Source organism: Oncorhynchus kisutch, linkage group LG6 (assembly GCF_002021735.2).
Source record: "Oncorhynchus kisutch isolate 150728-3 linkage group LG6, Okis_V2, whole genome shotgun sequence".
Taxonomy (NCBI): domain Eukaryota; kingdom Metazoa; phylum Chordata; class Actinopteri; order Salmoniformes; family Salmonidae; genus Oncorhynchus; species Oncorhynchus kisutch.
Window position 1 is genome coordinate 41631323 of NC_034179.2, and position 17030 is coordinate 41648352.

General features: G+C 44.9%; 1 protein-coding gene across 8 annotated transcripts in view; it reads right to left on the reverse strand.

Moving 5' to 3' along the window:
• The window catches only part of arhgap32b (Rho GTPase activating protein 32b), a 220648-nt gene that overhangs the window by 5113 nt on the left and 198505 nt on the right, over window positions 1-17030 (reverse strand). For all 8 annotated transcript variants that reach the window (XM_031826760.1, XM_031826762.1, XM_031826761.1 and 5 more), the window contains 8 exons: window positions 11203-11305; window positions 8092-8236; window positions 7143-7225; window positions 5877-5984; window positions 3824-3969; window positions 2198-2399; window positions 325-470; window positions 121-195 (listed from right to left, as the gene is read on the reverse strand). In XM_031826760.1, coding sequence (XP_031682620.1) covers window positions 121-195; window positions 325-470; window positions 2198-2399; window positions 3824-3969; window positions 5877-5984; window positions 7143-7225; window positions 8092-8236; window positions 11203-11305 — 1008 coding nt within the window. The remainder of the gene's footprint in view (window positions 1-120; window positions 196-324; window positions 471-2197; window positions 2400-3823; window positions 3970-5876; window positions 5985-7142; window positions 7226-8091; window positions 8237-11202; window positions 11306-17030) is intronic.

A 17030-nucleotide genomic window follows, 5' to 3' on the forward strand; every position in this document is an offset into this window, starting at 1 on the left:
TTATTAGAAAAAACTATCTATACAAATACGTTACTACTTGGACCAGAGCAGACTTGCACTGAAGAACAGGCTCCATCAGGCATACAGAGTGGCGTGGAGATAAGTCAGATTATACATTACCTTCAACGTTGTGTAGCGAGGTGAGCGACTCCTCGCTTTTGGCCGATCGCAGTGTCCCCGTGTCCCCTCTGCCTCCTGGGACATGAGACAGACAGGCATGAGTTCACATTAATGAGTTTCCGTTCCAACCAAATGTAACATTTGTGAGAAGGGTCAGAGAGTGAAGGCTCGGTGTTTGGGAGGGAATAAGAAAGGGAATCTAACCTGCCAGGGCCATGGCCTTGAGCTCACTGGGTTCGCTGGGGTTGCGGTGCAGTTTGCGCTTGGACATAGACGATGACTTGCCCAGGTTGAAGAAGGAGCGCCAGTTTCCCACCGGCGACTTCTTGGACTTGATGGGGGGCCTTTTCCTGTTGGAGGTGAATGGACAGAACACTCAGTTGGGGAAACAAGTAGTCATGTGTCCTTTTGTTATTGTTGCCGAAACAACATGACTCACTTGTTTATAATATGAAACCACGTACAGTGCCTTCGGAAAGTATTCAGGCCCATTGACATTTTCCACATGTTCTTACGTTACAGCCTAATTCTAAAATTGATTCAATTGTTTTTTCCCCTTCATCAATGTACACACAATACCCTATAATGACAAAGCAAAAACAATTTTTTTGAAATGTTAGCTAATTTATAAAGAAATACAAAACTTAAATATCACATTTACATAATTATTCAGACCCATGACTCAGTACTTTGTTGAAGGACCTTTGGCAGCGATTACAGCATAGAGCCTTGTTGGTTATGGCTCTACAAGCTTGGCACACCTGTATTTGACAAGTTTCTCCCATTCTTCTCTGCAGATCCTCTCAAGCTCTCTTAAGGTTGGATGGGGTATGTTGCTGCAAAGCTATTTTCAGGTCTCCCCAGAGATGTTCGATCGGGTTCAAGTCCGGACTCTGGCTGGGCCACTCAAGGACATTCAGAGACTTATCCCAAAGCCACTCCATGCGTTGCCTCGGCTGTGTGATTAGGGTTGTTGTCCTGTTGGAAGGTGAACCTTCACCCCAGTTTGAGGTCCTGAGCACTCTGGAGCAGGTTTTCATCAAGGATCTCTCTGTACATTTCTCCGTTCATCTTTGCCTCGATCCAGACTAGTCTCCTAGTATCTGCCACTGAAAAACATCCCCACTGCATGCTGCCACCACCACGATGCTTCATCGTAGGGTTGGTGCCAAGTTTGCTCCAGACGTGACGCTTGGCATTCAGGCCAAAGAGTTGAATCTTGTTTCTCATGGTCAGAGAGTCCTTTAGGTGCCTTTTGGCAAATTCCAAGCGGGCTGTCATGTGCCTTTTACTGAAGAGTGTCTGGCCACTCTACCATGAAGGCCTGATTGGTGGAGTTCTGCAGAGATGGTTGTCCTTCTGGAAGGTTCTCCCATCTCCACAGAGGAACTCTGGAGCTCTGTCAGGAGGACCATCGGGTTCTTGGTCACCTCCCTGAGCAAAGCCCTTCTCCCCCGATTGCTCAGTTTGGGCGGCCAGCTCTTGATAGTCTTGGCGGTTCCAAAATTCCATTTAAGAATGATGGAGGCCACTGTATTCTTGGGGATCTTCAATGCTGCAGACATTTTTTGGTACTGTTCCCCAGATCTGTGACTCGACACAATCCTTTCCAATCATGTCCAATCAATTGAATATACCACAGGTGGACTCCAATAAAGTTGTGGAAACATCTCAAGGATGATCAATGGAAACAGGATGCACCTGACATCAATTTCAAGTCTCATAGCAAAGGGTCTGAATACTTATGTAAATAAGGTATTTGTTTTTTACTTGTAATACATTTGCAAACATTTCTAAAAGCCAGTTTTAGCTTTGTCAAAATAGGCTATTGTGTGTCGATTGATGAGGGGAAAAACATTATTTAATACATTTTAGAATAAGGCCGTAATGTAACAAAATGAGGGAAAAGTCAAGGGGTCTGAATACTTTGCGAATGCACTGTAACTGTATGCATTCATGGTTTGATATTTCCATCCAAGTATTGTATCTCATCTATGCCTCCTCCATTTCAATACTTTACAACTCATGGACAAGCATCAGCCGTTAGAAAGATACCAGGGCCGCAGGTTGTTCATACCTCTCCATAGGGAACTCGATGACGGTGTGGAACTTGCCCTGCAGCGCAGCCGGACCCTCCCCCACCTCAATGTACTTGCTATCGGCCGTGACGGGGGAGTTGATCTGTGCCTGGGTCCGGGCCTGGGCCTCCTCCAGGGTCAGCAGCTTGGTGGAGGGGGACGACACCAGCAGGGACTTGGGCCGCAACAACGAGTTGTGTCCTAGGGAAAGGGGAGAAGTGATCATCATGTACACCAGTAGCCACCAACCTTAACCGAGTCAAGATCACTTTCGGAGTCAAAATGCAAGCAGAGATCTACCACCAAAAAACGCTCCTCCGCTGAGAAAAGGGGGCAGTCTTCCAGCTGATGGCGAAACTCAAGTCGCACTGCATTATTTCTGTCTCAAGCACCAATTCATGTGGTTACTCCTATGACCAGAGAAAGTGAAATATTCCTGGATATTAAAAAAGACAAGCAGCTAATAATAACGCAAGCGTATGGAAACACTTTGCTGTACTCTTTCATTGCAGCTGCAGTGCTGGTTGTAGCGTGAGTGGAAGTGGGACAACGCGCATTTTAAGACTTAAGTGTTGGCAGTCCTGAATAACAACTTAAACATGAGCTTACTCATAAAAAACACAGCTCTTTGCTGTATTCTCTCTCTATTTATGGTTTTAAACATTTTTAAATCTCACAGTATCAACTCCGCTGTGCATTCGAGGATTCTTTTTACAGTCTATGGCTTGCAGAAACTGTGCCGATGCGGTAATCTGAGCTATCGAATTGGCAGTAGGCCTATAGGGGCACTTGATTTGCTCTCCGGGCCTGCCGGGTAAGGCAGGTGAAAGGAAAATACCAAAAATAGGAACGCAAGGTTTTATTGTTGTTACATTATTTTTTTTACCCCCTTTTCTCCCCAATTTCATGGTATCCAATTGTTAGTAGTTACTATCTTGTCTCATCGCTACAACTCCCGTACGGGCTCGGGAGAGACTAAGGTCGAAAGCCATGCGTCCTCCGAAACACAACCCAACCAAGCCGCACTACTTCTTAACACAGCGCGCATCCAACCAGGAAGCCAGCCGCACCAATGTGTCGGAGGAAACGCCGAGCACCTGGCGACCTGGTTAGCGTGTACTGCACCCGGCCCGCCACAGGAGTTGCTAATGCGCGATGAGACAAGGATATCCCTACCGGCCACACCCTCCCTAACCCGGATGACGCTAGGCCAATTGTGCGTCGCCCCATGGACCTCCCGGTCGGTCCGGCTGCGACAGAGCCTGGGCTCGAAACCAGAGTCTCTAGTGGCACAGCTAGCACTGCAATGCAGTGCCCTAGACCACTGCGCCACCCGGGAGGCCTTATCGTTGTTTTTTACAGAAATATTTGGTGATTGACTAGGAATGCTTTGGATATTGACTTTGTTATGGAGGAGACAAATTACTTGCATTAAAAAGTGATTGTTCTGAGTAAGCTACTTTTCTAAATTGAGGGTCAAGTGGATTCTGCTTGCGCTATGACAAAAGCACCACTGGCATTAATTAGAATCAAGCAAAATCCTGCATAAGAAATAATCCTCCAGCTTCGGTTAGCACCGTGGCACTGTGAGCATAGATGACATCCCAACAGTTTGGCATGCGTACCTGCTCCCTCCCGTATGAGCGAGCTGAGCTTGGGGCTGAAGAGGACGTCTACATGGTTCAGTATGAACTCCACCACCACCGACTGGATGCGGACCTCCATGAAGGCTGCCGTGCCGCTGAAGCAGGCCGACTCTATCTGCTTGGACCTGGGGAGAGGACATTGGGGATCAACCTTTTTGTAATTACTCATTCTTCCACATAGGGCTGTTGTGGTGACCGTACTACTGCCACAATAGCAGTCATGACCTCAGTATAATTCCACATGACCGTTGAGTCACGATCATCTCCTTTTATGCCCTCTGGTCATGCTTTGGTAGAACCCAACTTGCTAACTACCATCAGGTCCTAATGGACTGGTATCCAGGGCTCTATTGTCCCTCTAACCGCTCTGACATCAATGCAAAGGCAATCAAAAAATCTCATCAAAACTGTAGTCCTATCATACCTTTAAAACTAACCTCACTGTGATGATCAATTTAAAGAAAGAAGTACAACAGCGGGTTGAAACAGTGTAAAACATGGATGTTGTTGACGCCTAACACAACGAAATGGACAGCCCTTTCTAAGGTGATGATTCATTCAAAACACCCATAGAGTTTATGCAAATGCATTTGAGCCCAAGCCCAAAAGGAAAAATCTTAATTATAATGATGATTGTCCCATTATACAATACATAGCCTACTGCATATTACACATGGCAGAAAAACAACTGATTTAAGATGTCGTTGGTATATACAATTGGTCTAGGCTATACTCCCAAATTCAACACATTTGAGTAAATCACCTTTGAGTGTGAACTGTATTATTATGCATACTGGAAGGACAACATGTCTATCCATGATTCTGGACGAGAACTTAAGGCCCTGGGCGATGCTGTTGGTTCCTTGATTGTGCAGTGCGGCTTACAGTTCGCCTACAATTAGTATATTTGCATTTGAATAACCTAGTAATAGGGAATTTTTTCATAATTAACCTTGATGAGAATATCTCATCTCCTCCTTTCTCCCTTTCTCAAACATGCAGAGGGGCTGTTAAATTTAGTGAAATATGTTTGGTTTATGAAAACATGTTACTATCGATGTTGCCATACATATTTCACTTGGTTTCACAAATGAAGCACTGGGTAGCTGCAGGAACAAGGTTGGAAAACCCATGACATACAGAGTCTGGGCGTAATATCATCTGTCAGTCAGCGAGAGCATGCTCCACCTGATGCATGGAGTGAAATAAGTTCTCTTATATTTATTTTTCAGCTACTCATATTAAGCACATGCTCCGCTATAAAACCGAAGTAGCCTACAAAACGCGAGGCCTCCATTCACTATTCGAGTGCAACACAGATGACATGTCTTTTTTTCCTCTGCTCATGTTCCGGGCCCATTTGATAATGGACAATTCTAAATCTAAACAAAATTTGACATATTAGTAAAGATTATTGAGAATAGTCTGATGGGTGAAAATATGATCACACGACGAGAGAACAGCTGTGTAGCCTGAGTCAAGGAACAGACCTCAAGCTTTTTCTGCTACTTTCTCAAATCATCAATAGCCTATAGGTCGCACCATGCACCCCATATATGTTTTGATTTCTAAGACAGTCTAAGGTTTGTATTGTTCACAATTAAAGACAAATAACATAGGCCTACAGTAGGCCAACTCATTCTGTTCTTCTGAAATACATTTTCCTCATTTCATGTTTCTTTAGACTGGACTAAAACAAATAGAGGTATTGTGACGGTGTTTATTAAATGGATGTATTATACTTTTAAATGTAGATGTTCCAAAGGCATCAAGCGGCTTGTATGTGTGGAGGCCTGGAGATACTAAACATGTTTATGTTAATTAACGGTCAATTACCGTGAGACCGGCAGTCTTTTGCATGACAAAAACCGGCTGAACAAATTTCATGCGGAAGAATTAGTTTGTTTCCTAAATCGTCATATCATAGCTATTTTCAGTACAAGATCAACTGCAGTTACTCAGAGCAACCTATATGTACTAGTACTATTGATTACACTGGTGAGATATGAACAATAACATGACGTTGTCTGACCTCAATAGGTTGGGGGCCCAGACGATGGCCAGGTTCTTGCTGTGCATGTTGGTGATGTAGCTGAAGGTGGCCAGTTGGGACAGGTGCCTCATGAGGAACTCCAGAGTCCTGAGAACAGGATGGAGGATGAAACACATATTTACACCAGTTCTATGACTAATTCTACAGAAGCATGTTTTACCTACTTGTATAAGATCATAAGGTTCTGAAACTGTTTGAGTGGAATACATTAACCATCCATTATGTTTGTATAATATACACAAAAATATGTGGACATCCTTTCAAATTAATGGATTTGGATATTCACATAAGAGTGGAGGGGACCAGGGGGGGGACCAAATCAACAATGATTTTGGAATATGATGTTCAACGAGCAGTTGGTCACATACTTTTGGTCATGTAGTTCATATAATGTGTCTATATCATTGTTAATGTTTGACACCCTTCCCAACACAGAAAAATGTACACTGAACCAAAATATAAATGCAACATGTAAAGTGTTGATCCCAGAAATGTTCCATATGCACAAAAAGCTCATTTCTCTACATTTTTCTGCACAAATTTGTTTACATCCCTGTTAGTGAGCATTTCTCCTTTGCCAAGATAATCCATCCACGTGCGGCATATCAATAAGGTGAACCTTGTGCTGGGGACAAAAGGCCACTCTAAAATGTGCAGTTTTGTCACACAACACAATGCCACAGATGTCAAGTTGAGGGTGAAATTGGCATGCTGACTGCAGGAATGTCCACCAGAGCTATTGCCAGAGAATTTAATGTTAATATCTCTACCATAAGCCATCTCCAACATCATTTTTAGAGAATTTGGCAGTACGTCCAACAGGCCTCTGGATAATGTGTACGACCACGTGTTCCAGCTCTCGCCAATATCCAGCAACTTCGCACACACATTGAAGAGTGGGACAACATTCCACAGGCCACAATCAACAGCCTGATCCACTCTATGCAAAGGAGATGTGTTGCATGAGGCAAATGGTGGTCACACCAGATACTGACTGGTTTTCTGATCCACCCCTATTTATTTCAGGTATCTCTGGCTAACAGGTGCATATCTGTATTCCCAGCCATGTAAAGTCCACCGATTAGGGCCAAATGAATTTATTTCAATAGACTGATTACCTTATATGAACTGCAACTGCAAAAAGTAAAATCTTTGAAAATGTTGCGTTTATTGACATAGATTGACATCCTGTTATGGAGACAGCACTGTGTGTTCCTGCAGGGGGCAGCGTGGCTTTGCGCTAACCTGTAATGCGGAGGCGGCAGCTGCTGAATGACATCATGTATTTTGATAAGCCGCTCCTCGTCTGTGGCTGCTGACACGGCCTCCTGTGGAGCGGAAAGGAACGAGGGAGATGGAGGGGAGGATGGGGGGAGGGAGGGAGGAGAGTGGTAGGGATCAGTGCCTCTGCGTTAAGAAGTGCTTCATTAACACGACACCTCCACGCAGTCAGTCGGCCAGGGCCGGTGTAGAGGCACTTGCACACCGCTTGGCTCAGCCAAGGGGACAGAACACTCCCGCCGCCACCCTTCCCCCTCTCTTCCATAGCAACCAGCAAACATTTACACCATCTTTACAGCCTCCAGCCAAGACCATTTTGTTTGGTGAGGGGTTTTATTTGAAGTCGGAGTGAGTTTTGTATTTGTAATACTAGTCGTTTAAAGTGGGTGCCATGCGCTTAGATTTGGAGTGGGGGTTCCAAGATAAGCCGTCCAACAGTGTATTTGGTCTTTGGTAAATCGAGAATGTGATTACTGAGGGCCTATGACAATTTTCATATTTTACTTCGGGGGGGAAAAGTGTCAGATTAGCTCACCCTCATAACATATACAGTACTTAAACTTGAGATAATTGACACTTGGTCCTGGCGAGGGTCTTGAACATACCCCCCACAGAGACAGAGAAGAAGAAAAAAGTATTTTGCACATGGAAATTGGACGCCAGTTCGGGACAATGCGAAACCTAATAAATACTATCCACAAAGAGACAGAGCAGGGTTCCTCTTGGGCCAAGGGCACTACGCAACATTGCAACACTGTAGAGCTCTCAAACCAAAACAGAAGGGGCTCGTTGTAACTAGGGGGACGCCATGCGGCAGCAGCATGTTAGTGTGAGAAATCGTGATGTTTTTGTTTTGGGTGGAGAAGGGTACTCAGAGTGCAGTCCCCGTGCTGTGCCAAGATCATGTCCTTACGGAGAATTTCTCGTAGAGCTGATAGGTGAGCAGGGGGTTGGGCAACTCGCGGAAGTAGAGCTTGCACAATGAGCCCACGCAGTGGATGTCCTGGATGTACACGTCTTTGGTCAGGTCGGGGATCTGCTCCGAGTCAAACTCATGCCTAGTGGAGGGAGGGATAGAAAGACATGGATGGAGAGCGAGAGGGGAGGGATAGAAAGACATGGATGGAGAGGGGAGGGATAGAAAGACATGGATGGAGAGGGGAGGGATAGAAAGACATGGATGGAGAGGGGAGGGATAGAAAGACATGGATGGAGAGGGGAGGGATAGAAAGACATGGATGGAGAGGGGAGGGATAGAAAGACATGGATGGAGAGGGGAGGGATAGAAAGACATGGATGGAGAGGGGAGGGATAGAAAGACATGGATGGAGAGGGGAGGGATAGAAAGACATGGATGGAGAGGGGAGGGATAGAAAGACATGGATGAGAGGGGAGGGATAGAAAGACATGGATGGAGAGGGGAGGGATAGAAAGACATGGATGGAGAGGGGAGGGATAGAAAGACATGGATGGAGAGGGGAGGGATAGAAAGACATGGATGGAGAGGGGAGGGATAGAAAGACATGGATGGAGAGGGGAGGGATAGAAAGACATGGATGGAGAGGGGAGGGATAGAAAGACATGGATGGAGAGGGGAGGGATAGAAAGACATGGATGGAGAGGGGAGGGATAGAAAGACATGGATGGAGAGGGGAGGGATAGAAAGACATGGATGGAGAGGGGAGGGATAGAAAGACATGGATAGAGAGGGGAGGGATAGAAAGACATGGATGGAGAGGGGAGGGATAGAAAGACATGGATGGAGAGGGGAGGGATAGAAAGACATGGATGGAGAGGGGAGGGATAGAAAGACATGGATGGAGAGGGGAGGGATAGAAAGACATGGATGGAGAGGGGAGGGATAGAAAGACATGGATGGAGAGGGGAGGGATAGAAAGACATGGATGGAGAGGGGAGGGATAGAAAGACATGGATGGAGAGGGGAGGGATAGAAAGACATGGATGGAGAGGGTAGGGATAGAAAGACATGGATGGAGAGGGGAGGGATAGAAAGACATGGATGGAGAGGGGAGGGATAGAAAGACATGGATGGAGAGGGGAGGGATAGAAAGACATGGATGGAGAGCGAGAGGGGAGGGATAGAAAGACGGATGGAGAGGGGAGGGATAGAAAGGGGGGGATGATAGAAGGAAAGAGCGGATTGAGCAAGAAAGAGAGACAGACAGATTCATGGACAGAGAGAGCGAGCAAGTAAGTAACAGAAAGATATAGACAAATCAAGAGAGGAAAATAGAACCATTCCTCCCATTGCAAAGGTGTTGGTTCATCTCTTCATCTTAGTTTTACATTTGAGTAATTTAGCAGATGCTCTTATTCAGAGCAACTTACAGTAGTGAGTGCATACATTTTCATGCGTTTGTCATACTGTTCTGTGTTGAGTTTTGTGACCTGAAGAATTCATGATAAATCCATGGAATATGAACTATTATGTAAATAAACAGAGCGTTCTGGACAGCACACTCCCTTTATAAATGTTTAGAAGTTTCTAACGGGAAGCTGCCATCAATAACTCTTACTTCATAAACAAACCCTAATTTCTTTGTTCAAACATCAGAGATGATGAAATTGTCTGAGCGCTTTTCAATGTACAAAACATTAGGAACACCTTCCTAATATTGAGTTGCACCCCTTCTGCCCTCACAACAGCCTTAGTTCTTCAGAGCAAGGACTCTATAAGTTGTCGAAAGTGTTCTACAGGGATGCTGGACCATGTTGACTCCAATGCTTCCCACGGTTGTGTCAAGTTGGCTGGATGTCCTTTGGGTGGTGGACCATTATTGATACACATGGGAAACTATTGAGTGTGTAAAACCCAGCAGTGTTGCTGTTCTTGACACACTCAAAACGGTGCGCCTGGCACCTACTACCATACCCCGTTCAAAGGCACTTACATAGTTTGTCTTGCCCATTCACCCTCTGAATGGCACACATACACAATCCATGCCTCAATGCTTAAAAATCCTCCTTTAACCTGTCTCCTCCCCTTCAACTACACGGATTGAAGTGGATTCCACAGGTGACATCAATAAGGGATCATAGCTGTCACCTGAATTCACCTGGTCACTATGTCATGGAAAGAGCAGATTTTCCTCATGTTTTGTACATTCAGCAGAATAATGGTGTTGTCATAAATGCCACATTATATTAATGATGTAATCCTAGACAACGAAGGTGAAAAAGTTGCAGTTGGGATATTCAACAGTGGGTTTAACAATTGGAAATCGACATTTTAAGACGGTTCCTAAATGTCAATCCTGAGTTAAACCATGCAAATAATTATTGCAGGGTTAGGATTATACTTATTCAGGAGAAAAAAAGAAAAAAAGAAAAGCCCCATAAAATACTACAAAAAACCCACACCATTTCACGCTTGGCTTCAAGACGCCAAACATTCCTTCCTCTTCACAGTCTAAAATGTTATAATTACAGTGAGATACTGTGAGTTCTCAGTTGGCAGAGTGCAACCATGTCACTTACTTGGACTGTTTGAGGACAAAATGAACAGTGCAAAAATGGGAAGAGAACAGTTAGGGGTTATGTTCCACAGCCAGTCAACAGGTTTTTGACGAGGGATGCCCACGCACACACATGTACACACGCACCCACCCACACGTGTTGTTGAGGGATGCCCACAGCGCCCACACACAGGGGTAAATCCACATTTCGCATGCCAAGGAAAAGATCATGGGAATTTCTGTTGAAAGTGCACATTATCTTTGATGGAATTGGGTTTCACCCATTACTTACTGTGACGAGAGCTGTATTCATGAACATGAACTGATATTGAGTACAATGCCACCTGGTAGTCAAGGTCCATGATGTTTTAAAAATACCTTTGCCTTCTCTGTCTACTGAGGGCTTTTGTGCAGAACAGAACAAATTCTCAGAAGTTGGTGGCTGGTGTACACTTGAGATTACGTCTATGAACACCCTATGAGGCATACCCATGTTTAACGGATAGCACTGTCAAATCAGTGTGCGTGAGAGTGTGTGTGTGTCTTACCGTAGTTTCTGGATGTTGGAGGCGATTCCAGAGAGGCGGTACATGCCGTCCACCACGCCATGTTTCTCGATGAACTCCGTGCAGCTCTTGAGTACCTGGGGAACTGGAGCAGGAAACACAATGTCAGAGAACACAAGACACTCCGACAACTTTAAAAAGGGCACCTCGACTTCAATCAATAGATGTGCACCGGAACACTGCAAGGTCGAAAAGAGGCACCTTCTGTCTTGCTCCTTTCTAAACGAGCACATATTCTTTCCCAGGGGAACACCAGGTAAAAGTGTTTTTGCATTGAGAGAAGATTTTATGTTCTCTGATAAAGAAAAACATGAACTTGAACATGAACTACCTAGAATACAACGTGGAGAAAACCAAATCAAAAGGCATTCTCTGCAAGTTGATTTTCAAAAGGCAATATTTGAAAGTTGAAGTCTGCAAAGCTTTGAGCTGCCTGACACCAAGGCCTGCCAGCTTCACATCATACCAACCCTTGCTTTCAAAAAGGGCACTTATATCTTTTACGGTTCCTTGTCTCAATCTGGACAAGATAATCAGATAACATGTCATGGCATGTTTCAGCATGTTTTTTTTTTAACGAAAAGATGGATACAAGGACATATACAGGTCACTACCCTCCACAACATAACCTTCACTCCAAATCAAAACCTACAACCTGATTTTGGACAATATAACCTGGAAAGATTCTGGAAGTATGTTTACTACTAAGGATTGTTACTTCCAAGGACTATCCAGAAAACCTTCTGACAAACCAGCAACCAGCAAAAGAAGCACAACAGAAAGCACAACATGCCATCCAATGGGGAACTGAGTAAGTAATGATCAGTCTGAAGCTACTTATAAAGCTTAAAAAGAAAACAACATTACAATCATCTCTAGATAGAACTGTATAAAGACTGAATGCGAAGTTAAAAGGCTACCAAGCTTGCTAGGAAAGAACAGAACCCTACAAAAATGGGAAAGCAAGCAACTTAACCTTCCACACAGACTCTCCATGTGCATGGCACACAGCTATAAGAGCACACTACCCATATTTGAAGAGAGCCGGTATTGGTGGAGGGAGGAAAATCAGAATACTGGAAAACAAGGACCCTGACACTGACACCCTCTGTCATACTTTACAATAACAGAACAGTGGTAGTGCAGGGCAACGTCATGCATTTCCAATGAAGAGGTCACAGGTCAGGAGAAGCTTTCCCTTGGTGACGACTCCCCCACCCCGAGCGAGTGATCACAACTCTTCAAACTGCCCTGTCAGCCCCCCACACAAAAGCCAGAGATTGTGCTCCTCATGGACTCAAATGGGGAATACATTGATGGGGAAACTTATTCCATAACCCCAAGTGGCTAAACTCTGCTGTCCAAACACCCAGCAGCAGTCTCCCCACTTTTGCCAGGACCTTGAAGGACATCCCCTGATCTGCAGCCCCAGCACCGCACACAGGAGCAACAGAGAAATAGACACCCTGCCCAGACCAGCGAGACACCCTCCCAGAACTGCGAGACCCTCCTCCTGGAGGACCCGCACCAAGAGGATCCTCAACCCCACCATTCGACCCCTCCCCAAAACCTAGCCACACCTTATACAGTGGGGCAAAAAAGTATTTAGTCAGCCACCAATTGTGCAAATTCTCCCACTTAAAAAGACGAGAGAGGCCTGTAATTTTCATCATAGGTACACTTCCAACTATGACAGACAAAATGAGAAAAGAAATCCAGAAAATCACATTGTAGGATTTTTAATGAATTTATTTGCAAATTATGGTGGAAAATAAGTATTTGTTCACCTACTAACAAGCAAGATTTCTGGCTCTCGAAGACCTGTAACTTCTTCTTAAGAGGCTCCTCTGTCCTCCACTCATTACCTGTATTAATGGCACCTGTTTGAACTTGTTATCAGTATAAAAGACACCTGTCCACAACCTCAAACAGTCACACTCCATACTCCACTATGGCCAAGACCAAAGAGCTGTCAAAGGACACCAGAAACAAAATTGTAGACCTGCACCAGGCTGAGAAGACTGAATCTGCAACAGGTAAGCAGCTTGGTTTGAAGAAATCAACTGTGGGAGCAATTATTAGGAAATGGAAGACATACAAGACCACTGATAATCTCCCTCGATCTGGGGCTCCACGCAAGATCTCACCCCGTGGGATCAAAATGATCACAAGAACGGTGAGCAAAAATCCCAGAACCACACGGGGGGAGCTAGTGAATGACCTGCAGAGAGCTGGGACCAAAGTAACAAAGCCTACCATCAGTAACACACTACGCCGCCAGGGACTCAAATCCTGCAGTGCCAGACATGTCCCCCTGCTTAAGCCAGTACATGTCCAGGCCCGTCTGAAGTTTGCTAGAGAGCATTTGGATGATCCAGAAGAAGATTGGGAGAATGTCATATGGTCAGATGAAACCAAAATAGGCCTTTTTGGTAAAAACTCAACTCGTCGTGTTTGGAGGACAAAGAATGCTGAGTTGCATCCAAAGAACACCATACCTACTGTGAAGCATGGGGGTGGAAACATTATGCTTTGGGGCTGTTTTTCTGCAAAGGGACCAGGACAACTGATCCGTGTAAAGGAAAGAATGAATGGGGCCATGTGTCGTGAGATTTAGAGTGAAAACCTCCTTCCATCAGCAAGGGCATTGAAGATGAAACGTGACTGGATCTTTCAGCATGACAATGATCCCAAACACACCGCCCGGGCAACGAAGAAGTGGCTTCGTAAGAAGCATTTCAAGGTCCTGGAGTGGCCTAGCCAGTCTCCAGATCTCAACCCCATAGAAAATCTTTGGAGGGAGTTGAAAGTCCGTGTTGCCCAGCAACAGCCCCAAAACATCACTGCTCTAGAGGAGATCTGCATGAAGGAATGGGCCAAAATACCAGCAACAGTGTGTGAAAACCTTGAAGACTTACAGAAAACGTTTGACCTCTGTCATTGCCAACAAAGGGTATATCACAAAGTATTGAGAAACTTTTGTTAATGACCAAATACTTATTTTCCAGCATAATTTGCAAATAAATTTATTAAAAATAATTTTCTCTCATTTTGTCTGTCATAGTTGAAGTGTACCTATGATGAAAATTACAGGCCTCTCTCATCTTTTTAAGTGGGAGAACTTGTACAATTGGTGGCTGACTAAATACTTTTTTGCCCCACTGTATAAGCCCTCCCCAGATCAGTCTTATGCCCCTTCTGCCCCACCTTGCCCCCCACCCCTGCAGAAAGGACCTCACCATGACAGCCACACATATGCCCAGGCCATGAGCAGACACAGGCCCCACCCCCACTAATACACCCACCCACATCCCACCCCGCGACCTAAGAGGCATGCACCAGATGCTCAGCTCACACCCAATGGTCCGAGCCTAAACCACACAAATAACACTAGATACTATGAAACACAAAATGTTTAGCATCTCATCCTGGAATATACAAGGTCTGAGGTCAGCTGCCTTTGGACTAAAGAGCAAGAAACCAGACTTCACCAACAAAATCATAAATACAGACATTGTCATCTTACAAGAAATATGGTATAGAGGAGATGGACCCACTGGTTGCCCTCTAGGTTACATAGAGCTGGTGGTCCATCCACCAAACTACCAGGTGTGAACTTCCTGGACTAAACATTTTACTGCAGTAGTGAAGGTGGCAGTACAAAGCCTTAATAGTATAATTGACCTCACAGCTTCCTTATCAAATAGAAAAAACTGGAATCGAACCAGGGTCTGTAGTGACGCCTCTAACAATGAGATGCAGTGCCTAAGATCGCTGCGCCACTCGGGAGCCCGATAAAATATACAGAATAAAAATTACAATTGGCTACACTTAAACACTAACATCATCCTCAGCTCATCCAAATCCACAAAAGTGGAGACAAATTCGGCCCAAATAACTATCGTGGGATATGAGTCAATAGCAACCTTGCGAAAATTCTCTGCATTATTATTAACAGCCATGAAAACAATGTCCTAAGCAAATGTAAATGGCCTTTTTACCAAATTACTGTATGACAGATCACGTATTCACCCTGCACACCCCTATTGACAAACAAAACCAAACCAAAGTCTTCTCATGCTTTGTTGATTTCAAAAAAGCTTGACTCAATTTGGCATGAGGGTCTGCTATATAAGTTGACAGAAAGCAGTGTTGGGGTGGAAAACACATAAGATGTTATGAAAGCCATGTACACAAACAATAAGTTTGAGGTTAAAATTGGCAAAAAAAAATACAGATTTCTTTCCTTAGGGCCAAGGGCTGAGAAAGTGATGCAGCTTAAGCCCCACCCTCGTCAACATATATGATGAAACCAAGATTGATCTCCTTGGCCTGAATGCCAAGAGCTACATCTGGAAGAAACCTGGCACCATCCCTACGGTGAAGCATGGTGGTGGCACCATTATGCATGGGGATGTTTTTCAGCAGCAGGGACTGGGAGAATAGTCAGGATAAAGGGTGAACGGAGCAAAGTACAGAGATATCCTTGATGAAAACTTGCTCTAAAGTGCTCAGGACCTCAGACTAGGGCGAAGGTGACCCTTCCAACAGGACAACGACCCTAAGCACACAGCCAAGACAATGCAGGAGTGGCTTTAGGACAAGTCTCTGAATGTCCTTGAGTGGTCCAGCCAGAGTCTGGACTTGAACCCGATTGAAGATCTCTGCACAGACCTGAAAATAGCACAGTAGCAAGATTTGTGACGTGTTGCCAAAAGAAAAAGGGCAACCAGTGGAGCACAAACACCATTGTAAATACACCCTATATTTATCTGTTTATGTTCCCTTTAATACTACAACTATTTGCACATTGTTGCAACACTGTACATAGCCAATAATATAACATTTGAAATGTTTATATTCTCTCAAAATGTTTGTGAGTGTAATGCTCACTCTTCATTTTTGATTGTTTATTTCACTTGCTTTGGCAACGTACATGTTTCCAATGCCAATAAAGCCCTTTGAATTGAATTGAGAGGAGAGGGGAGCGAGAGGAGAGGGGAGCGAGAGGAGAGGGGAGCGAGAGGAGAGAGGAGCGAGAGGAGAGCGAGAGGAGAGAGGAGCGAGAGGACAGAGGAGCGAGAGGAGAGGGGAGCGAGAGGAGAGGGGAGCGAGAGGAGAGGGGAGCGAGAGGAGAGGGGAGCGAGAGGGGAGCGAGAGGAGAGAGGAGCGAGAGGAGAGGGGAGCGAGAGGAGAGGGGAGCGAGAGGAGAGGGGAGCGAGAGGAGAGAGAAGCGAGAGGAGAGAGGAGCGAGAGGAGCGAGAGGAGAAGGGAGCGAGAGAAGCGGGGAGCGAGAGGAGAGGGGAGCGAGAGGAGAGGGGAGCGAGAGGAGAGAAAAAGATAGGATAAAAGGGGCTAGGAGTTCCAGATAGAACTCTTTTGGGTTCAATGAAGAATCCTCTGTGGAAAGGGTTTTAAAAAGGATTCTCCTATATGGAGTGTCGAAGAACCGTTTAAGGTTCTAGATAGCACCTACAGGTACAGGTTAAACTTCCCACAGTCCGTTCCAAACACGACATATGGAGGTGAAAGTGGCTCAGCAACACCATCCTGTTTTTATATGGGTTCTGCAGTAAGGATTCTACCTTTAAGTGTTGTCTTTTTTGGGTTCCGTCTTTGTAATCTGTAGTCTCTTAACTTGTTTGGCGTGCGTGATGAAAATATAATTCTTAAGACTCATGTACAGTTGAAGTCAGAAGTTTACATACACTTAGGTTGGTGTCATTAAAACTCCTTTTTCAACCACTCCACAAATGTATTGTTAACAAACTATAGTTTTGGCAAGCCGGTTAGGACATCTACTTTGTGCA